At 36.5% G+C, this 24,253-nt stretch overlaps 1 protein-coding gene across 1 annotated transcript in view; it reads left to right on the forward strand.

Annotated features, from left to right (window-relative positions):
* The window catches only part of LOC111154491 (coiled-coil domain containing 90B), a 37,986-nt gene that overhangs the window by 5,882 nt on the left and 7,851 nt on the right, over positions 1 to 24,253 (forward strand). Inside the window, exons 2-8 of the mRNA XM_022514104.1 lie at positions 353 to 472; positions 1,567 to 1,670; positions 15,927 to 16,028; positions 16,649 to 16,690; positions 16,789 to 16,860; positions 16,946 to 16,999; positions 18,381 to 18,495. Of these exons, the coding sequence (XP_022369812.1) occupies positions 353 to 472; positions 1,567 to 1,670; positions 15,927 to 16,028; positions 16,649 to 16,690; positions 16,789 to 16,860; positions 16,946 to 16,999; positions 18,381 to 18,495 (609 nt within the window). The remainder of the gene's footprint in view (positions 1 to 352; positions 473 to 1,566; positions 1,671 to 15,926; positions 16,029 to 16,648; positions 16,691 to 16,788; positions 16,861 to 16,945; positions 17,000 to 18,380; positions 18,496 to 24,253) is intronic.

Here is a 24,253-nt window from a genome sequence, read left to right on the forward strand (position 1 = left end):
GGCTCAGTCCCAGGACCGTGGGATCACAGCTTAAGCCAAAGGCAAACGCCTAATGACTGAGCCACCCAGGCGCCCCTAAAGCTTTTGATGTATATTACGTTACAACTTTTGACTGACTCCTAACAAAATATATCTGAATACTAAAAGGAGGAAAGGAAATATTTTTGCAGTGGTCGCCATTAGAAACTTTTCAGATGAAAGAGAGGGCCACTCAGAAGACTCCGTTTTCTTCCTTGAAATTATAGGATTCCTAGGAGCTGGAACTGTGTGCTAAATAGAAGAAATGCCTTAGAAACTAAAATGTCATGCTTGTGTTGGTTACTACATGGAAGAAACCTGTCTTCTTTTTCAGATTTCTTCACCACCACAACCAAGGAAGGATATGATATGAGGCGAGTGGACATAACTCCTTTAGAACAAAGGAAATTAACTTTTGATACCCATGCACTCGTTCAGGATTTGGAAACTCATGGTAAGAAACGGGTACCTCTTGAAAGAATGTTAACAGTCACAGTAAATTACCTAGTGAAGACAGTATCATTATTATGAACAATTAAGAGTCATTTTAAATACAAGCGCCATCCATACAGTGGAATATTCTACAGTCAAAAAAAAATAGTGTTGAGGAATATTTACTGATAGGAGAAATACTCAGATTAAGTGGGGGAAAAACATAAAATTACATGTGTAGTATGATTTCAATTATGTAGAAAAGAAAAACTAGTTTCTAGGCTGATACTAAAGTTCTCATGGAAGTGCAAGGACTATTTAAGAATAGCAAAAAGAAGACAAAAGATTACCAGATACCGAAACAGTAATTTAAATTATGTGATAGTACAGGAATAGAATTAATAGAATGGCATTCAGATACATGTAGACATTTTTAGCAAACAATAAAGAAGGTATTACAAATTAGGGAAGGGAAGGGCTATTTAATAAATTGATAGATTACATGGCTAGCTGTTTGAAAAAACATTAGATACTCTCACTGAAAAATAAATTACAGATTGATTAAAAGTCAAATATAAAAAAAAGAGAAAAGCTATTAAAAATACTAGAATGTAGAATATTTTAAGACTTTGAGATTGAGGAAGCAAGACTTAAAACTCAAAAGTTAGAAATGTTAGGAACATACATGACAATGAACCTATTGCTTTAATATACGAAGAGTTCATATGAAAAAAATTACAGTAATTTTATAGGAAAATGGGCAGAGGCCATAAATAGCTCACAGAAAATAGGTAATAAGTATATGTAAAGTTACTTGACTAAAGAAATGCAAATAAATAATAATAATAAATAATAAATAATGCAGTGCCATTTCACTTTTTAATGCCAATTATAAAATCAAAGCCACTAGCAATATCCAGTGTTGATGGAGACATGGGGAAATGGATCAGTGGGAATTAAAATTATAAAGTGCTATTGGAGAATAACCTAATCTGAAATTTTTAATTGTAACCTTTTTTTAACAATAATTTGATGAGGAAAAGTTATTCTAGCTGTTCAGGTTGATAAAGATATGCATTTTTAAAAAAAACATAAATACATATTTGCGGTTTACAGGATTTGACAAAGCACAAGCAGAAACAATTGTATCAGCATTAACCACTTTATCAAATATCAGCCTGGATAGTATCTACAAGGAGATGGTTACTCGAACTCAACAGGTAATATTTTCATTATTATCATTTCTGACAGTTTCATCAGGCAGTCTTTTTTATACTGCATCTCTGACTACCCACCCACCTCCTGAACATACCTACATCTTCCTTATACTCTACAAGGGAACCAGAGAACAAAAAGCAAAACTCTTTGGTGAAGTCAGTATCTAAAGAGATTGTGGAGTTAGAAGAGTCATAATAAAATTATGGTACCACAGGGGCGCCTGGGTGGCTCAGTAGGTTAAGCCTCTGCCTTCGGCTCGGGTCATGGTCTCAGGGTCCTGGGATCGAGCCCCGCATCGGGCTCTCTGCTCAGCAGGGAGCCTGCTTCCTCCTCTCTCTCTGCCTTCCTCTGCCTATTTGTGACCTCTCTCTGTCAAATAAATAAATAAATCTTAAAAAAAAATAAATAAAAATTATGGTAGCACAGAGAATGAGATTTTGTCAAATATTTTGTTATGTGAGAAAATGATATATTATTTGAACTATATGAAGTGGTGATGGTAGATTGTGAAGTAACTTTTTCCCCATAGAAAACCTACCACAGTACAAAAGCCAATTAAAAGATAAAAACATTTTACTGTAGTCATGTGTGTTCTGGTTAATCTTCACAAACTTAAAAAGCTGAAAGGGACATAAACATGGCTGGGAACAACTTCATTAATATGCTTTAATTTGGATACATAAATCCTTAAGGTCAAATAATGCTGTTTACTAAGAACTTAGGATGAGAGATGCACAGAGCTGTGGATTTCTCATGTATTATTTTATGTAATTCCTCTGACAGTCTTGAGAAGTAGGTAGAATTATTCTACTTTGCCACTGAAGAGTGAATCACGTTGAGTCATTTTTGAGAGCTGTCACTGTGGTGCTATAGAGAAAAAGCAATAATTTTATATAAAGCATAGAATAAGCTAAGTGAGCTTAACTGTAGAATAATTCATAAAATTCATAATAATTCATGAATTCACTGTGTTTAAGAATTTGTTTTCTTCCTATAATTTTATATTTATATAAAAGATATATATTTTATACATATTCCCCCCCCTTTGGAGTTGACAGATGTTTTTACTTAGGAATTAAGATTTGTCTTCCTTTTTTATTCCTCCTTTCCCAGGTGATGTACTGTTAAAGTATGGTTTACAATTTGCAGAAATACTTTTTAACATTATAGAAATATGATTGATATACAATGTTGTATTAGTTTCAAGTGTTCAAAGTAGTGATTTGACAATTCTCTACATTACTGAGTGCTCACCCATGATATATGTAGCCACTATTTGTCACTATACAATGTTTTCCAATGTTTTTACAATGAATGTTATTGACTATTCTAGGATTTATTTATTTTAAAACTGGAAGTTTATACCTCTTAATTCTCTTTACCTATTTCACCCATCACTCCACTTCCACCCCCCTCTAGCAACGACTAGTTTTCTGTATTTATGAGTCTGTTTCTGCCTTTTTGTTTGTTTTTTTAGATTTTACATATAAATGAAATTATATAGTGTTTTTCTTTCTCTGACATATTTCACTTAGCATTGTGCTCTACCTCCATGTTGCTATCATTGCCAGATTTCATTCTTTTTTATGGCTGAATAATATTCGTGTGTGTGTGTGTGTATCTATCTTTATGTATCACCACATCATCTTTATCCATTCATCAGTTGATGGACACTTGGGCTGCTTCCATAATAATACTGCAATAAACATAATGGCATATGTAACCCTTTGAGTAAGTATTTTTGTATTTTGGGGGTTAAATACTCAGTAGTGTGATTACTGGTTCATAGGGTAGTTCTGTTTTTCATTTTTTGAGGACCCTCCATACTGTTTTGCATCATGGATGCACCAGTCTGCATTCTACCAACAGTGCGGAAATGTTCCTTTTTTCTTCACATGCACACCAACATTTGTTGTTTCTTGTTGATTTTAGCTATTTACAACAGGTATGAGGTGATATCTCATTGTCTTTTGATTTGCATTTTCCTGATGATAAGTGATGTTGATTAGGCATCTTTTCATGTGCCTGGTGGCCATCTGCGTATCTTCCCTGGAGAAATGTCTGTCATGTCTTCTGCCTATGTCTTAATTGGATTATTTGGTTTTGGGGGGTGTTCAACTAAGTTCTTATATATTTTGCATACTAACTCTTTATTGAACATGTCATTTGTAAATATCTCCTCCCATTCGGTATGTTGTCTTTTAGTTTTGTTGACTATTTGCGGTGCAGAAGCTTTTTACTTTGTTATAATCCCAATAGTTTATTTTTATTTCTATTTCCCTTGCCTTAGAAGACATATTTTTAAAATGTTGCTACTGCCAGTGTCAGAGAAGTTACTGCTTGTGCTCTCCTCTAGGACTTTATAGTTTCAGGTCTTATATTTAAGTGTTTAATCCATTTTGAGTTTGTTTTTAGTATGGTGTAAGAAAGTGGTCCATTTTCATTCTTTTGCCTGTAGCTGTCTGGTTTTCCCAGCACCCTTTGTTGAAGAGGCTGTCTTTTTCCCATTGCGTATTGTCTCCTGCTTTATTGAAGATTAATTGACCATGTGATTGTGGGTTTATTTCTGGCTTTCTGTTCTGTTTTTGTGCCACTACCATACTGCTTTGATTACTGCAGCTTTGTAATATAACTTGAAATCTGGAATTGTGTACCTTCAGTTTTGTTTTGTTTTTTTTCAAGATTGCTTTGACAATTCAAGGTCTTTTGTCATTCCATGCAAATTTTTGGATTGTTTGTCCTAGTACTGTGCAAAGTGCTATTGGATAGGGGTTGCATTAAATGTGTAGATTGCTGTGGGTAGTATAGACATTTTAACAATATTTATTCTTCCAATTCATGACCATGGAATATCTCTGCATTTCTTTTTTTTTTTCTTTTTCAAGATCTTATTTATTTGTTTGAGAGAGAGCTAGGGAGGGAACATGATGAGCTGGGGGAGTGGCAGAGGGAGAGGGAAAAGCAGAGTCCTTGGTGAGGAGGGACCCCAGTGCAGAACTCCATCCCAGAACCCTGGGATCATGACCTGAGCCTAGGCAGATGCTTAAGCAACTGAGACACCCAGGTGCCCCTATCTTTGCATTTCTGTGTGTCGTCTTGAATTTCTTTCATTAGTGTTTTAGAGGTTTCAGAGTACAGGTCTTTTACTTCCTTGGTTAAGTTTATTCTTAGGTATTTTATTATATTTGGTACAACTGTAAATGGGACTATTTTCTTCATTTCTCTTTCTGCTGTTTCATTATTAGTGTATGGAAATACAACAGGTTTTTGTACATTGATTTTTGTATCCTACAACTTTACTAAATTCATTTATCAGTTTTAGTGGTTTAGGGTTTTTTATATATATATAGATACATATCTATATATAGTACATATAGTATATATATATATGTATACTAGTACTAGTACATATAGTGTGTGTGTGTGTGTGTGTGTGTGTGTATGGTATGTTATCTACGAATACTGAAAGTTTTCCTTTTTCCTTACCAATTTGCATGCCTTTTATTCCTTTTTGTTGTCTTGATTGCTGTAGCTAGGACTATATTAAATAAAAGTGGTGAGAGTGGACATCCTTGTTTTTTCTTCACCTTACAGAAAATGCTCTGTTTTTCCCCCCTGAGTATGATGTTGGCTGTGGGTTTTTCATAAAGGTCTTTATTATGTTGAGGTATGTTTCCTCTAGACCTGCTTTGTTGAAGTTTTTTATCATGAATGGGTGTTGTACTTTGTCTTTGTGCTTTGTGCTTTTTCTGTATCAAAAGGATAATATGATTTTTATCCTTCCTGTTATTGTGAGGTTATCACAATATGATTGATTGATATGAAAATATTGGACCATCCTGTATCCCAGAAATAATGGTGGTGAATGATTTTTTTAATATGTTAATGGATTCATTTTGCTAGGTTTTTTTTTTTTTTTAAGATTTTATTTATTTATTCGAGATCACAAGTAGGCAGAGAGGCAGGCAGAGAGAGAGAGGAGGAAGCAGGCTCCTTGCTGAGCAGAGAGCCCGATGCGGGGCTCGATCCCAGGACCCTGAGATCATGACCCAAGCCGAAGGCAGAGGCTTTAACCCACTGAGCCACTCAGGTCCCCTGCTAGTATTTTTGTTGAGGATTTTTGTATCTGCATTCATTGGAGATACTGGCCTGTGGTTCTCTTTGTGGTGTCTTTACTTTTAGTATCAGGGTAGTGCTGGCCTCATAGAATGAATTTGGAAGTTTTCCTTCCTCTTTTTTATTTTTTGGAATAGTTTGAGAAGAGTAGTATTAACTCGCCTTCTAATATTTGGTAGAATTCATCTGTGAAGCCATCTGGTCCTGGACTTCTGTTCACTGGAGCCACCAGTGATTGTCTCTCTGTCAAGTAAATACATTTTTTTAATCTTTTATTAACATATAATGTATTATTAGCCCCAGGGGTACAGGTCTGTGAATCATCAGGTTTACACACTTCACAGTACTTACCATAGCACATACCCTCCCCAGTGTACATAACCCAATCACAAATAAATACATTTTTTTTCTTTAAGATTTTATTTATTTATTTGACAGAGATCACAAGTAGGCAGAGAGGCAGGCAGAGAGAGAGGGGGGAAGCAGGCTCCCCGCTGAGCAGAGAGCCTGATGTGGGGCTCAATCGCAGGACCCCGGCATCATGACCTGAGCTGAACGCAGAGGCTTTAACCCACTGAGCCACCCAGGCGCCCAATAAATACATTGTTTTTTTTAATTAAAAAAAAAAAAAAAAAGATGCTTAACCAGATGAGCCACCCAGGCTCCCCAGTGGTAGGCCTTTTTTTAATTCAACAGTGGGAATTGACCAATGAAATGTAATTCTACTTATGAAAAGTTAGGGACACAGATTTCTTTTCTTAGCCCAAACTGAAGAGGTTATCACCCCTTTAGCAACTGTATTAGGAGATACAGATGAAGGCGTTATTTTTGCTGGCCAATACCAGTGTAAAGGAAAAGATGTCAGATACTTATCTTCCTCATAAATTACATTTAGAGTCTCTAGTATCTTTTAGTTTTGCAGCATTGTCAGTAGTGAGGAGCACTTGGTCCCTGTCCACAGGACTCAAAGGCTATCTTCCTCTCTTATGTTACCTGTTATGATACCCTGTCACTAGGCTCTAGACTGTGACTGACATGTTCTTTTGAATTGGGATCCAGGAAGACTTCTTAAACCTGCTGATGATAGGCTTGACCATAAGACATTACAGAGAGATTTACTGTAGCTTGGTCATACCAGCATAAGACAACAGGGAATCAGCAGAAGGTTGTATACTAAAAGAATTCCAAGAAGCTTGTAAGGTTTTTTTCTGAGGTTCCTGTGATGTCTGTCCACAAAGTGAGTGCCTTGATCATTGGAGGTAGTGGAAAGTACACCCTAAGTGAGAAATACATTTTTTTAACGTTATGTTTTGTTTTTACTTTGAGGGCATGAGCCTTGCAGCAGGGAAAGGCTTTAACTCATCCTGAAAACACACATACAAGAACAAGAACACTGATAGCCCATACTAAGTGGCCGTAGAAGTTTGGCTGCTGGTATTCAGAAGGTCCAGAAGGAGATATGAAGCGTCTGAGAACAAACAAAAACAATTTTTCCAGTGATTGTGGACCAGACAGGTTAGACCCTGCTGGTAGACTGTTCTTGTAGTTTTCCACAAGTCTTCACCCCAGTACCTGTTTGTAAGTTGAAGTCATCTAAATGTACTACCATGGGTGAAGGTATGCAAAAAATGGAAGATGGAATTTGTCAGGGAGCCAGGAAGAACCAAGCCTCTGTCTTAAGCTTCCCCATACACCTGACTCTTTATTCAGTTTATAACCATTGCTTACCCATTTTAATTTTTCTGATTTAGGAGTACACTGTCACCATGTTACAAGGATGTTAGGAGTGCAAAAGTCTGGCAGTGAGGTGCCATTTTTGCAGAAGCAGAATGGACATTGTCTACATGTACCACAATTTTACAAATACAGTATAAAGAAGGCTTCATATTATTTATTTGACAATGCTTTCCATGTAATTTGCATGTCAAATAAGCCTGATTGGATTAACAAATCCAATATTTGGAATATGCCAGGTCAAAAAGACTTCATTTAGAATTTGATTTGGAAAAGTTTGTCAAAAATATCAAAAAATATTTTTAAAAATTATTTATTTTGGAGAGAGAGCGAGTGAGCATGCAAGCGTGGGGAGAGGGGCAGAGGGAAGGAGACTCTACAAGCAGACTCCATGCTGAGCACAGAGCTGGACATGGGGCTGATTCCACAACCCTGACATCATGACCTGAGCAGAAATCAAGAGTCAGACACTTAACTAACTGAGCCATTCAGGTGCCCCAAAAATGTCAAAAAAGATTCTAAAGCACTTGCGTGAATAAGATAACAGATCATTATGAAATTTAAGATTTAGAAGAGAAAGGAACTTTTACAGTCTTAAAAAAAAAGACCCAAAGTCCAAGAAAACGTTGTCCCTTTAATAGAAAGCTAAATTCTAATCTTGCACCAGCTTACTTTTCATATTGAAAGTTATTTTTTTAAATAAATTTATGTTAATCTTAAGCAGTTTGACTACACATTAAAATTCCTTTTTAATGATTCCTTTTTTGGGATGCCTGGGTGGCTCAGTGGCTTAAGCCTCTGCCTTTGGATCAGGTCATGATCTCAGGGTCCCGGGATCAAGCCCTGCATAGGGCTCTCTGCTCAGCAGGGAGCCTGCTTCCCCCTCTCTCTCTGCCTGCTGCTCTGCCTACTTGTGATCTCTCTCTTTGTCAAATAAATATTTTTTAAAATTCCTTTTTCATAAACCTTTTATAATTATTTTTTCTACACCCTAGTTCTATCCAGTGTTTAGTAATTAATGGTTTAGTATTTTGTCATATTTGGAAATGATCTAGATATTTAATGAATTTAACGCATCATTTAACTTAAAACTTTAAGATTTTATACTACCAAAAAGAATTGGGGAGATTCTTTAAAAAGGTTATCTAAAACTTTTATTTACTTGTTCTTAACAATTATATTTAAATTACTTACAAAAACTTCATTAAATCTTAGAAAAAGTCCATTATCCGAAGCTATTATTTTTTGTATGACATCTTGAGGTGGCAAACAGTCTAACAGCCTCTAAACGCTCGACTTCTGTCCAACAATTTTTGTGGCTCTTTGGCCTTCTAGATATGTGCTAGCAAGAGCCTTTATTTACATAAAACAAGAAAACGTGGCACCTGAACATACTGGAAGTACTCTCATCTGGCCACAAGGCCCTGTGTATACCATCAGCAATTCAGATAGAACCTTACTGGGGTTTTCCACATGGGGAATTGTTGTCTGAAGGCCTTGGCTCCTGGAAGACCCTTCTGCTGGCTCAACTGGGCTCCAGCATAACCATCTGCCATTTCAAGCTGACCTGCCCTGTAAAGGAAAGCCAATTAGGTCAGGAGCTGAATGGAAAAACACAAAACAGAGAGAGAGCACATAGAGGTCAAAAACAAGAGGAAATTACCACAGCCCTCAGAAACAGCAGGAAACACTGAACTCAAAGGGTTTGTGGGTACCATGTCTCTGTTTCTCATTCTCCTTGAATGCTGCCAGAAGAAGTTTGCTTTGCTTTCCCTCACTGCCCACCAAATGGCTTAAGAAGCAAAAATTCAAACCAGTAATTATTTTTTTTTTTTTTTTTTTTTTTTTAAAGTAAGCTCTGTGCCCACTGTGAGGCTTGAAATCATGACCCCAGGATTAGGAGTTACATTCTACCAACTGAGACAGCCAGGCACTCCTCAACCAAGCAGATTTAAAGATCGACTTAGCTTTATTAAATGATTCATAAATCAGACAACAACTCATTTGGCAAGTACAGTGTGGCTCTGAGGAGTTGTACAAAATGAAAGGTTTTTATAGGAGGGTAGGGCAAGAAAGTTATTAGCAAAAGAAAAAGATTGTCCCTTAGGGGAAAAGCAGGGAGTCTTATGCAGAGAGCATCATCTTTCCTTAGGGGGATGGAGTGTGCCCATGTGGCAGACTCATTGACACTGGTCCAGAAATTCCTAACCAGATTGTCTTTTCCTTCAATGTATATTTTTGCCCTTCTTTGTTATAGATTAATTTACCATATAAGCGTGGGTGGCTCAACGGGTTAAAGCCTCTTCCTTCCGCTCGGGTCATGATCCCAGGATCCTGGGATCGAACCCCACATCAGGCTTTCTGCTCAGTGGGGAGCCTGCTTCCCCTCCCCCCCCAACCCCCGCCTGACTCTCTGCCTACTTGTGAGCTCTCTCTGTCAAATAAATCTTTAAAATATTTCTAAAAAAAATTACCATATAAGCATGGGTTTATTTTTGGGCTTTCTACTGTCTTCTGTTGATCTGTGTGTCTGTTTTTGTGCCAGTACCAGGCTGTTTTTATCACAGTAGCTTAATAGTATATCTTGAAATCTGGAATTGTGACACCTCCAGCTTTGTTCATTCTCAAAATTGCTACCGCTATTTGAAGTTCTTTGTCATTCTGTACAGTTTTACAATTATTTATTCCAGTTCTGTGAAAGATGCAGTTGGTATTTTGATAGGAATTGCATCTAATTCGTAGATTGCTTTGGGTTGTATGGACATTTTAACAATATGAATCTTTCCAGTCCATGAGCCTGGGATATCTTTCCTTTCCTGTGTGTAATCCTCAAATTCTGTCATCAACATCTTAAAGATTTCAGAGTACAGTTTTTTCACCTCCTTGGTTAAGTTTAGTCCTAGGCATTTTATTCTTTTTAGTGCAATTGTAAATGGAATTGTTTATTTCTCTGCCACTTTGTTACTAGTGTATAGAAATGCACCTGATTTCTGGGTAATAATTTTCTGTCTTGCAACTCTACTGAATTCATTTACTATTCCTAATAGGGGTTTTTTGGCAGTGTTTAGGGCTTAGGATTTTCTGGGTGTAGTTTAGGATTTGGTTTGTATAGTTTCATCTACAGAGAGTGACAGTTGTACTTCTTCTTCAGCACTTGTGTGCCTTTTCTTTTTGTTGCCCGATAGCTGTGGCTAGGGCTTCCAGTACTGTGTTGAATGGAACTGGTGAGAGTGGACATCTTCATTTTTTTCCTGATCTTAGAGGAAAAGCTCTCCATTATTCACCATTGAGTATGACGTTAACTGTGGTTTGTCATACATGGCTTTTATTATGTTGAGGTTTGTTCCCTCTACACCCACCTTGTTCAGAGTTTTTATCATGAGTAGATAATATAATTTGTCAAACGCCTTTCTTTGCATCTATTAAGATGATATGGTTTTTATCCTTCCTCTTATTAATGAGATGTACCACATTGACTGGTTTGTGAATACTGAGCCATCCTTGCATCCCAGGAATAAATCAAACTTAATTGTGGTAAATGATCCTCCTACTGTATTGTTGAATTCAATTTGCCAATATTTTTTGAGAACTTTGCATCTGTGTTTATCATTGATACGGGCCTGTTTTCTTTTTTTGTAGTGGTTTTTTTTTTTTTTTTAAAGATTTTATTTATTTATTTGACAGAGATCACAAGTAGGCCGAGAAGCAGGCAGAGAGAGTAAGAAGCAGGCTCCCTGCTGAGCAGAGAGCCCAGGATGTGGGGCTCGATCCCAGGACCCTGAGATCATGACCTGAGCCGAAGGCAGAAGCTTTAACCCACTGAGCCACCCAGGCACCCCCTTTTTGTAGTGTTTTTGACTGGTTTTGGTATCAGGGTAATGCTGGCCTCATAGAATGGATTTGGAAGCTTACTTTTTTTTTTCGAATATTTTTTGGAATATTTTGAGGAGAACAGGTGTTAAACCCTTGCTTAAATGTTTGATAGAATTCACCTGTGACTCTGTCTGGTCCTGGACTTTTGTTTGTTGGGGTTTTTTGATCATCAGTTCAATTTCGTTACTAGTAATGGGTCTCTTCAGATTTTCTATTTCTTTGTGATTCAGTTTTGACAGTTTATATATTTCTAGAAATTTATGTATTTCTTGTAGGTTGGCCATTTTGCTGGCATGTAACTTTGTAGTATTCTGTTCTGATCTTTTGTATTTCTGTGGTGTCAGTTGTTGTTTACCCTCTTTCATTTTTTTATTTGTGTCCTCCTTTTTTTCTTGATAAGTCAGGCTAAAGTTTATCACTTTTATCTTTTCAAAGAACTGGCTCTTGGTTTCATTATTCTATTTCTTTTGGGGTTTTTAGTCTCCATTTCAATTATTTCTACTCTCATCTTTATTATTTTCTTCCTTCTATTAATTTGGGGTTTATTCTGTTCTTTTTCTGGTTTCTTTACACGTAGGGTTAGATTATTTTTTTGAAATTTTTTGTGTTTCTTGAGGTAGGCTTGTTTCACTACGCATCTCCTTCTTAGAACTGCTTTCACTGTGTCCCCAATGATTTTAAACCATTGTGTTTCATTTTCATTTGTCTCCATATATTTTTTTTATTTTCTCTTTGATTTCTTCATTGACCCATTGGTAGTTTCACAGCATGTTGTTAACCTCTATGTATTTGTTTCTTACACTTTTATTCTTGTGATTTATTTCTAGTTTTTGTATGTTGTGGTTGGAAAAGATTACTGTGAATTATCTTATTAAATTTAGTGAGACTTGTTTTGTGGCCTCACATGTGATCCGTTCTGGAAAATGTAATGTGTTCCCTTAAAAAGAATGGATAATCTGTTGTTTGGGGGTATGTATCTTTTAAGTCCCTCTGGTCTAATATGTTGGCTGAAAAACTACTGTTTCCTTATTTATTTTCATTCTTTATGATCTATCTGTTGTTCTAAGTGGGGTATTAATGTCTCCCAGGATTGTATTACTGTCACTTTCTCCCTTTATCTATTAATATTTGTTTTATGTATTAGTAGGTGCTCCAGTGTTGGGTGCATAGATATTTATAATTATTATAACCTCTTGTTAGATTGATCCCTTTATTATCATGTAATGCCCTTATTTGTCTGTGGTTAGTCTTTATTTTAAAGTCTATTTTTATTGATTTAATTATTGCTACTCTGGTTTGCTCCCCCCCATCAATTTGCATAGAGTATCTTTTTCTATCCCTTCACTTTAAGTCTGTATGTTTCTTTAGTACTGAAGTGAGTCTCTTAAAAACTACACTTGGATAGGTCTTTTTTTTTTTTTTTAAATCCAATCTGTCACCCTGTGTCTTTTGATTGAAACTCTTAGACCATTTCATTTAATTATTGATATATATGTTCTTTTTGCCATTTTGTTGCTTTTGTAGTTCTTCTCCATTTCTTTCTTGGTCTCATGCTCTCACTCCTTGTGATTGATGACTTTCTTTAGTGTTTTGCTTAGCTTTCTTTCTCTTTATTTTTTGTGTATCTCTTACAGGTTTTAGGTTTGTGGTTGCCATAAGGTTCATATATGACATCCTAAGTATTTAGCAGTCTGTATTAAGTTGATGGTTACTTAAGTTCAAACACATTCTAAAAGAAACTTTATTTTTTATCTCCTGCTTCCATATTTTATGTATATGTTGTCATATTTTATATCTTTTTAGTTTGTGAGTCTGCTTAACTGTTTTTTGGTTTTTTTTTAAGATTTTATTTATTTATTTGAAAGATCGAGATCACAAGTAGGCAGAGAGACAGACAGAGAGGAGGAAGCAGGCTCACCACTGAGCAGAGAGCCCGATGCGGGGCTTAATCCCAGGACCCTGGGATCATGACCCGAGGCGAAGGCAGAGGCTTAACCCCACTATGCCACCCAGGTGCCCCTTAACTGGTTTTTTTTTAAGATTTTATTTATTTATTTGACAGACACAGATCACAAGTAGGCAAAGAAGCAGGCAGAGAGAGAGGAGGAAGCAGGCTTCCTGCTGGGCAGAGAGCCCAATGCTGGGCTGGATCCCAGGACCCTGGGATCATGACCTGAGCCAAAAGGCAGAGGCTTTATTTAACCCACTGAGCCACCCAGGCGCCCCACGCTTAACTGATTTTTAAATATAATGAACTTTACTACTTCTATCTTTTAATCTTCAAGTATACTTTTTAAGTGTTGTACTACCTTTACTTTACTTTAACCCATGAAAGTTTTCATTTCATAATTTTCTTCTAATTATGGCCTCTTCTTTTCCCCTCAAAGAAATCATTTGTATTTTTTTTAATTTTTTATTTTTTTATAAACATATATTAGCCCCAGGGGTACAGGTCTGTGAATCGCCATTTGTATTTTTTTTAATAAGGCCTCTAAAGGTGATAAACTTTTTAAAATTTTGTTTTTCTGGAAAATTCATCAGTTTTGAATGATGGTGGAGTATTCAGGTTGTAGATTTTTACAACTTTAAGCACTTTGAATATATCATATTGTCCCCGTCTGGCCTGTATAGTTTCTGCAGGGAAATCAGCTGATAGTCTGAGATTTCCTTTGCATATAACTCACTGCTTCTCTCTTTCTGGTTTTTAAACCTCTCCCCTTTATCTTTGACATTTTAATTACTATTTGTGATGTGGACTTCGTTGGGCTCATCTTTAGTGCTTCTCTATACTTCTTGAACTTAGAGGTCTGTCTCCTTCCCCGGGTAAGGGAGGTTTTCATCTGTCATTTCTTCAAATAACTTATCTGCCCGCATCCTTCCTTTTCTTCTTCTCAGACCCCTATAATGCAAATGTTTTTTCACTTGATGTTGTCCAGGAGATTCCTTAACCTATCTTTTTTTTTTTTTTTTTTACTGTTCAGCTTGGGTTCTTCCCATTGCCCTCTTTTCCATATTACTAATCTGTTCTTTTCTATCCTATCTGTTGATTCCCTTTAGTTCATCTTTCATTTCAGATATTGTGTTCAACTCTGATGGGTTCTTTTTAAATTTTCTCTTTGTTCAAGTTCTCAGTAAGTTTATCAACCCCATTGTCCAATCCAGTGAGCATCTTTATGTCCATAATTTTGAACTATTTATCAGGCATATTTCTTATTTCCATTTATTTAGTCCTGTTTCCAAGGTTTTGGTTTTGTTTGAAGTAGACTCTTTTGTCTCCTCCTCTTGCTTTACTTTTTTTTCTGTGAATTACATGCAACAGCTACTTTTCCAAAGTAGAGTGATACTGTGTAGTCATTGCCTGTGGAGAATGTGTGCCTGGTGACTTTAGCTGGCTTTCTGAATGTGTGGATGTCATGGGCTTGGGTCCTGGGGCACTTCGTGTTAGGGCCACTTTGGTGGGATGTACAGAACCAAAGCACGTACAGGCCAGGACAGTCTCATGCCTCTCCACATAGAGTGCACCCTGGCCAGACAGCTGGTGCTATAGTAGGTATTGTCTGGAGGCATTCCCAGGGTTTTTGCCTGGTAAGATAGCTGAAGCTAAAGAGGTTTCATTCTGGGCAGCTTGGGGCTCTCCATGGAGCTAGTGCCCTGGGCAGGACAACTTGAGTTTTACTGAGCATGGGCCAGGGCTTCCCAAGACCCTTCATGCAGGTAGCACCTGGTTGGGTGTGAGCTAATTTGGAAGGGCCTGGGATGCTCTGAACCGGGGGTGTCCTGGCAAGTTATCTGGAGGTGAAGTGGTGGGGATCTGGATTATTCTGGGGTGCTTTGCGCTTATGTCACCTTGGTGAGTCAGCTGTTGGGAACACTGACCATGGGTGTTCTGCTGTGGTCTCTGCTGAGGCCACCTTCATGGACACTGTGTTGGTTTGGGTCAGGGGCCTGGTGCTGCTGAAGTGGTAAGCTGACTATGGTGTCCAGACCTGCTTGTATGTGTGCTCTCAGGGTGGACAGGGAAGACAGTGATGCTCACCAGCCCCTCACAGGCCCCTACACTGCTTGGCAGAGTTCTGGGGCAGGATCTTTTATATTCTAGTTACCCTTTGAAACCTCATTGTTTTTTCTGTATCCCAGGGCAGACAGATCTGCTCATAGTCCTTCAGTATTATCCCCCTCCACTGTGGTTCTCAGTGGGTTTGGGGGTTCCCTTCATGACTATGTTTCTTTCTCTTGCCTTTTTGTATATGATCTATCTTTTGCTGTGCAGAAGCTGTTTGGTTAGCCCTTTATTGTTCTTCAGGAGGAAATTGGTGTAATTTGTTGGAGGAGCTGAGTTCAGGGTCTTCCTATGTGACAAACTTGGACTAGAACTTTTCATTTTGATACAGTTTTCATATGGTTTGGTTTTGTTTAGTTAGCCAAGCAACATTATACCTTGTAGCATAACAATGGATTCTTCTACATTTCATGAATATAATTCTGTGTAAGGTGATGACATTCATGATCATTGTTACTTTAATTTTGCTTTCCAGGAAATAACAGTACAACAACTAATGTCTCATTTGGACTCCATCAGGAAAGACATGGTCATCCTAGAAAAAAGTGAATTTGCAAATCTGAGAGCAGAGAATCAGGTGATACAGGTTTTGGGTTATTACTAATAAAATAACTGATTTCACATGTATTCCACTTGGTGAGGAGTAGGACCAAATTATGATTTTATGTGGTCATAGATCAAAGTATACTACATGTTTAACTGTAACTAAGTTTCTATGTATAAATCAGTTTCTTGAACAAAGATTAAGGGTTATACCTTACACATATACAAGTCATATGGAAGGGAAAATCTTTGAACTCTTTATTATGTAAAATTTCTCATACAGCTCATTATAATGTTCTCGGAATTTAATGGGACATTTTCCATTTTACATGATTCTGTGCTAATTTTTGTCAGTTAAAAGAAAACTTTATACTTCAGTTGGAATTTTGTTTACTAGCTTAAATATTTTTAAATTTTGAATATCAGTCATGGTTTAAAAGTAAAGTAAGAATACCTTTTTTTTTTAACTGTTCATAAGAATTTTTTGAATATGATGAAATATTTTCCTTTTTTGTGTAGTTATACTTAATCCTTGATTAGAAATGTATAGATATCGTCCAGTTTTTGCTATTGCAGGGTTTCAGATTTGTTGAATAAATTATGCTGTAGATGTTTGGTGTAATGGCAATTGCATGTGATTTTCTTTATACCTAGAAAATGAAAACTGAATTGGAACAAGTTAAGCAACAACTGATCGTAAGTTTAACTACTGAAGTACTTAAGCACTTCAGAATATTTTACTAATTTCAGAGCAAACATTATGAGATTTCTTAATATTTTTATTTTCTTTAAAGAATGAAACCAGTCAAATCAGAGCAGACAATAAACTGGACATCAACCTAGAAAGGAGCAGAGTAACTGATATGGTAATGTGCTTCTAAATGTGCCTTCTTGGTAACTTAATTCTTTTAGCCTTTTTTTTTTAACCTCCTGATTCATCATATCCTTTAGTTTACAGATCAAGAAAAGAAACTGATGGAAGCAACCACAGAATTTACCAGCAAGGTAAACTAGTATGTAAAAATGTCTTTTATACCATTCTCATGTATAACTGCTTATATGTGTTGTACCTGAACTGGGATCTCTGTCAGAATCTAGCTTTCCTGGTAACATATTTTATAACTAAATTATTTCTATAAACAAAAGAACTATTTTTTGAAAGACAAGGATTCACAATTAGCATTTTAAATGAAGGCAGAGGCTAACAGTAACTATCTATTGAATGCTTATTATGTATCAGATACTGTTTTACTTGCTTTACTTCTATTCTCCTTAGCCTCTAAAGGCCCTCTTTATTCCCATTTTGCTAGTTTGGAAAATGAGGCACAGGGAGATTAAAGTCACCTAGCTACTAAGTGTTGGAGCCAGAATGTGACCCTGGATTCTAAACTCCATATTCTACAACTGTTTACCCTCTCCTAATCCTAAATTGCGATCCTTGTTTAATCTCTATGGCTTAAGTAAAACCCAGCTTTTTGAGTCAGCCTACAAGTTAAGAACCGTTTGGTCTGCATTCCACCAGAAGAGACATCACTCTTTTTTTTGTTGTTTTTAAGATTTTAGAAAGTGCACGAGCCAGAGAGGGGCAGGAGAACGTCTTAAGCAGACTCTGTGCTGAGCTTAGAGCCACAGGCAGCGCTCAGTTTCATGACCCTGAGATCACAACCTGAGCCAAAACCAAGAGTGGCAGTTTAACTGATTGTGCCACACATGTGCCTCAATGAGCATCACTCTTTCTTAATTATAATTAAATAGAAGGGAAGGCCTCATTTGTCTTTCCAAGTATTCTATTCTGGTCTATTCTTGGCCAGATAAAAGAAATAAACAAGGAAATCAAATTCTCTGAGAGCTCATTTCTAAGCTCCATATGCCATCTTATCTCTCTACTTACCCCTTAGCCCCTGTACACATAGCACTTGGTATTACTCCACAAAAGCATTTCTGCCATTCCCTTTAATATTGGTGCCAATTCACATTATGAATATGGATGAGATTTCTTTAGATTGTGTATAAGTTTTCATTGTGATATCCTAAGGATTTTATAAAGTGTTTATAGTTTTGTGACTAAAATTTTTCTTTTCCTTCTTAGTTTATTATCATATATTTTAGGTCTCAAATCTTTTACTGTGAGGCTTCTAGTAGTATGTACCCAAAATAGGTTAATCCAAAGAAATCAATAATAATGATCTCCAGATATCAAAAGTAGTATATTCTTTTTGTCAGTTTGTAACTAAGTTCATATGTTTTTTCTATCACTGTGTTTTTACTGTTTCCCCCGTTAAGACTTTTGCAATACAAAGTTAGCCCATAAGTAAGGGTTTCTAATGTAAATGTTTGTGTCCATAATTCACAGGGACAAAATTTGTCTCTTTCTTATTTTCTGCAGGATACCAAAACCAGAAGTATTATTTCCGAGACCAGTAATAAGATTGACACTGAAATTGCTTCTTTGAAAACACTGATGGAGTCTAACAAGCTTGAAACAATTCGCTACCTTGCAGGTAAGGCAATTTGCTCTCTTGTTAAAAAACAAAAATCAGTGGAGTAAATCTGAAGATCTAATTCACTTTTTTAAAATTATTTGGGCTGCCTCTTATCTAGCAAGTAGAGGGAATGGAAGCTCGATGCATTGTACAAAATGGAAGGTTTTTATAGGAAGAAAGGTGGGGCAAGAAAATTACAAGCAAAAGAAAAGGATTGTTCCAAGCAAGCTCACTTTCCCATGAGGATAAAAACAAGGGGTCTTACACAGATTACCTTCTGTGTAGAGGGCCCATTATCACTCATCGGAAAATCCCCCATTATTCAGTTAAAACTGCATTTCTGGGAAAGTTTGAAAGTGCAGTTAATGTAGGTGTTAAGCCCTGGTTTGTAGACGAAGCCTAAGTGATGCCATTTGGGGCCTGTAGTTTAACAGTTCCCCCTTTGCTCAATCTCAGCTTAACTGAAAAATGTGATCAAAATTTAAGACTTAGTGCTGCTCTCAGTTACCATTATGTTGTTCTTTTCTCTGGTATTATTGGGGAGGAAGAATGTCCTTTGCCCTTCTAGCTGGACTAAGATTGACATGAGACAAATTAACAGGAGAAAACAGACATGAAATTCCAAAGACATTCAGGCAATGTGAGGCTTATATGACATCCTGAGCTAAGAATGGGGGGGGTTCTGAGGATATAAAGGGAAGGACAGCCATTAGCAGGAAGGTGAGAGGAGATGTTTGGAAAATAAAGGTTGCTGTTACACAAATAAGCATCTTAGGTAAAGAGGAATCTCAGTAGCTGTCTCAGGGTATAGGCTGTCCTTTCTATAATTGTAAACATAGGCATTTGGTGGGGAGGTGAGGAGTTTTTCCTAAATCTGCTGGGTTTTGACTGCTTTTAACTGAAAGTGATGGGCATAGACAAAGTGGCCCATCTTAGTGCCTGCCCTTGGCACTTGAAGTTTCCTCTGAGACATCCCTGAAGTTTCACACACATAAAGTTGAGCCCTGGTAGATTGTTCCATCTTGTTGAATCAGTCTTTTAGTACTGTCAATAGATCAGCTCAGTTATAATCTCACTTCAGGAGGCCATGATACAGGTATATTCTTAAAGTGAGGCTGTGATTTAATTAAATAATCAGGTGTTCGGTTTCTATCAGAACAAAAGCAAATAATGGTTAAGGATTGGATCAAAGTTTCTGAGTTCTGAGGGTGGCCAGTCCTGACTTCTAGATGTCCAGCTGGACATATCCTCAGCTGGAGTGGGAGCAAAAAGTGACAGTCTGACAGATTTTCCTGGTTTAGAGTCCACATATCTCTGATCTTTTGAGTGGCCCCTAGAACAACAGGGATGCAGAGGGTCTAGATGGGAGTTAGAGTGATTTTTTTGAAGGTTACCTCAAGTTGTTTTTATTTGCTTTGCAGGGCTTCAGGGAAGAGGGCAGTTTTAGTTCTCAAATGATTCCAAATCAGAAAGGTAGGAGAAAAACTGAAAATAAGAGTTTAGAGAGTTGTAGCTAGTCATTGGAGGAAACTAGAGGTAATCTGGATCTAGTCCAGTTTTTGATGAGCAGTATTAAAATCTAATACACAGGTGTGTTTTTCTTTTTGTAATCACCATTTCTACCAAAGATAGCCAAATTGACACTAATTAGTTTGCAAAATAAGTTTGGTCTTAAAAGAACATGGCCTGATTAATTTACATAAGTGCAGCAAGAATAGCAGTTGACCATATAGGCTCTTTAAACCTGCTTTGCTGGAACTATTCATAAGAAATCTCCAGATTAAATTGTCAGTTGCCATCAGACTTCACCTGCAGTACCTATAGATTTGGGTGAATTCTTCTTTTCTTACCTGGTAAAGTTGCTGAGAACTCCGTAAGCAATAGTTATCAGGCTGATATTTCCAAGGGGGCTTTACAGGCTCCATAAAATCCTTAAAGCTGTCTGGTCATATCTGAGTCTGTGTAAATCTGTGTCTAAAATAGGACATTGCAGTCAAAGCCTGGATCATATAACCACAGTTTACCCATTGTGTCCTGTTAAAAGGAGAATGGACTCTTAGAATACTCGATGGGTTTCTGGATGTTGGAGATGAATGTTCCAAATTGCTGTAAATCAGTTAGCTTAAGAAAAGTTTCCTTCAGTCTAAAAAAACAAAACATTTTAAAAAGTCAGCAGTGTTTCAAAGTCATAAAAATAATTCTTAGTTCGTTCTGTCCGATTTATTCTTATTCTGCTTGAATCTGGTTTTTGTTTTTTGTTTTTTTTTACTAGTTCAGAAATTCTTACCTGGTTCAGATTTATGATTTTAAGATTATTGGAAACTTGTGCTCAGAGTTCTTTATGTGAGTCTCACGGAGGACATTTGCATTACCATCAGAGTAAAAGAGTAACTTAAAGATGACCATGGTTATAGATCTGATTAGACTTCATTACAATGCAGTTGATAAGGAAATTGTTTTGTTTGTAATATACAACACTTCAAGATAACACATGAAGATACCAGATTTTTAGGAGTTTCACTAATTTTACTAACATGTCTGTACAAACAATCTAAGAGGGTTTAGTGTCACTTTGTAATGCTTCCGCTGCAATTTACTATACCACCTTTTCACAAAATTTTTTAAAAGTTTTTTATAATGATCCAGAAACATATAAAAAGTATTTAAAAGGTTTGAACATTTAATTATTATGAAATAGCATCTAATTATTTAGCCCAAGTGACAATAAAAGATTTCAAAGGCAAAGAGAAGTGGTTACATTGTTGTGAGCAAAATTTAGCTCTTTTAATACTGACTCAGTTTTCTTAAGTCTTCAAAGATAACCAAACACAGAATCCTTGTTTTCTTGGCAGATGACTTTAAAGGTAAAGAAAAGCTTTGTTTACAGTTTCTTACTAAAAGCAGACCAATAGTTCAAGAAAATTATTTGCTTGCTTAAATTCATCCTAATCTTAGCCAGTACTGATCACACGTAAAATTCTTTTCTAAACTTATTGTTCCGTAAACCTTATCCAGCTTTATTTTTTACATTCAGATTTTGTCCTAAGTTTTCCCTCTTTAAATAACCGCCCTCGCTTTAGGACAAAATTATCTTTTCGTTCAGCAAAGCTATGTTTTGTCAGCTGAAAGAAAACCAACCTCAAAGTAGGTTAGTAAATGCTTTTTTTGTTTCACCAAGGACTATAGCCTGGGAGACAGTCTTTCATATTGCTCTGAAAAGAACTGCTCAGAACTGCTTACGAGCACATATACCCTCTCCCTTTTGTATCTGCAAAGTATAATCTGTTACAGTCCTTAAAACTGAAGTTTCTCTCATATCTGATTGTTAGAAAATATTGCTTGCATGCCTCTGTTTTAACTGGTTTTCTGCTTCTGCTTGTTTGATTTCTCCTTGCTCACTTGAGACTTCAAGTCAGAGAAGGCCAACATCGGTTGCATACTGCAGTTTAAGGACACAGTTCTTATTCCTCATACTCTGACTTTTCCCTACATATAGTTTTCCCCTTAACTCTTAGAAACTAATTTCTAGTGAAAACTGTTATAAGCAGTTGTGAACTGTTTGTAATGTCTAGAAACATGTCCTTCATAGCAAAGCACAAAACATTTTCCAACATCCAAATTTATCTTTAGTCTTTCTATAATAAGAAAGAAGTAGATAATTGAATGAGTTTATCTTAATTCGTTATTTTAACTTAGCAAAACATTAAAGTTTCAGGTTATCAAAGATTTTGGAAGAAATTTAAGTTTACATACAAACCTTTTTTATGTTTATTTACTTGTTCTTAACAATTGTGTTCAGACTACCCACAAAACTTCATCAGAAAATAAAGTCAACCAATGTCCTAAACTTATTTTCTGTTAAGTTTTGCAAAAAAGGTAACATGAACATATTTAACTCTTTCTAAACACATGCATAATAGATATTTCTTTAACCAATAATACTGAATAATCACATGAACTTGAAAAATATTTGGATTAGTTTCTAGCTTTCTGAGTTTTAGAATACCCAGTCCTTAACAAACACTTGTCTTCAAACCAACTAAAATAGAGCTCTTTTACAAATTTTGGTATTACCATCCAGAGGTAGAAAAAATCTCACATTTATAGCATATATAGACAAATATAAGACTTTTGTTTGCACCTTTTCTTTATAACTTTTGTTTTTACTCACACCTGTCTAGAGGACATTAATTAAAGGCCTGATTTCCAAAGACCCCACCCCAATGGAAAACTTCTCCCTGACCTTAGTATTTCAAACAATGGCTCTCTTATCCTAGAGATGATAGGGGTAGGAAATTTACATCCCAGAGGTTTGAAGAGATCATCCAAGTTTTCTCTAAGGTGGAGACAGAATGTACCAGTTTGTTATCAAAGGTGCTAGAGTCTGCCACAAGAGCCCTTTTAAAAGTTTGCGTTTTTAATTTTCAGTCACAGGCAGTTGTGGATTGTGTTTACATTTTAAAGACCTAAGAATTTCAAGGGACAGTGAAAGAATGCAAAACAAGTTTTTTCCTTCAGAGTTTGAGATTGCTATTTAAGATTTGGCATTTTTTCTTAAGTGCAGGACAGTTTTGTTCAATATTGTAATCTTATAAAGCTATAGACATTCTAAGAGGCATTGGTGGGCTTTGTTTCTAGAGTTACATTTCTACTTTTTCAGAGATCTGTAAGACAAAGACAGTTGTTACTAATTCCCACAGAATTAGATTATGTCCTGAATGTCAAGGGATTGGCCTGTTTTTTGAACTAAATTTGCTTTATATCAGAATTTTAACTAAAATTAGAATCAGAAACTTTATGCTTTTGTAAAATCTTTCCGAAGCACTTTAACAAAACCCTTTTTTCTGGGTGTATAGTTCAACCCTGGCTATCAGCCCCTGAGTATTGGCCCTTTGCAAACCATTTGTAGGAGGAGCTAGGAAAAATTGTCGTCATTGTTCCTCTCCATAGAGGGGCTGTGAATAGCCATTAATCTTTTTAATTCTTCTCTAAATTTGGTAGATCTTCTGAAAGTAGAGGTGAAAAGGCTTTATAGTTTAAAAGATTTTCTGCTGTCCAGGGAACACAATTTCTTTTGTGGCAGGTGGTCTAGGATCTACTTCTAAAGGATGTTGCATAGAAATGCCTGAAACTGGGGCGCCTGGGTGGCTCAGTGGGTTAAGCCGCTGCCTTCATCTCAGGTCATGATCTCAGGGTCCTGGGATCGAGCCCCACATCGGGCTCTCCGACAGGGAGCCTGCTTCCCTCTCTCTCTCTGTCTCTGCCTGCCTCTCTGTCTACTTATGATCTCTCTCTGTCAAAGAAATAAATAAAATCTTTTAAAAAAAAAAAAAAAGAAATGCCTGAAACTGGCAGAGCCTGATTTCAGAGCCCTGGAAGATAGAAGCGAAGAGACCCTTACTGCCAGTGTTGGGTGCTTTTGTTAACATTCCTTTTCTGGCTTTCAGCATTTATATGAGCAACCTGTATACTTTTAACCTAGAGATTAGGCCAGAGTTCTCTGTTAATCCTGTAGGGAAATGGACGTGGAAACAGTCAGATGAGACTGGATTTTAAGAAGGGGCATTTATGTTGGATATGGACATTGATTTTTGTCTGAAGTGTGATTTCTCTTCATTTTGTCAGGGGAGTCCCTAAGGCTAGCCATTATACAAATACAATTGAGAGCTACATTTAAATAGATATTTTTAAAATATAGCCAATTTAAAGGATCCACTGTCTAGGCATTGACAAATGAGATCTATCAGTAGTAACTCACATCTGTTAGAAGTAACTA

The sequence above is a fragment of the Enhydra lutris genome, unplaced genomic scaffold, assembly GCF_002288905.1.
Source record: "Enhydra lutris kenyoni isolate GAN:26980312 unplaced genomic scaffold, ASM228890v2 scaffoldscaffold37, whole genome shotgun sequence".
Lineage (NCBI taxonomy): Eukaryota > Metazoa > Chordata > Mammalia > Carnivora > Mustelidae > Enhydra > Enhydra lutris.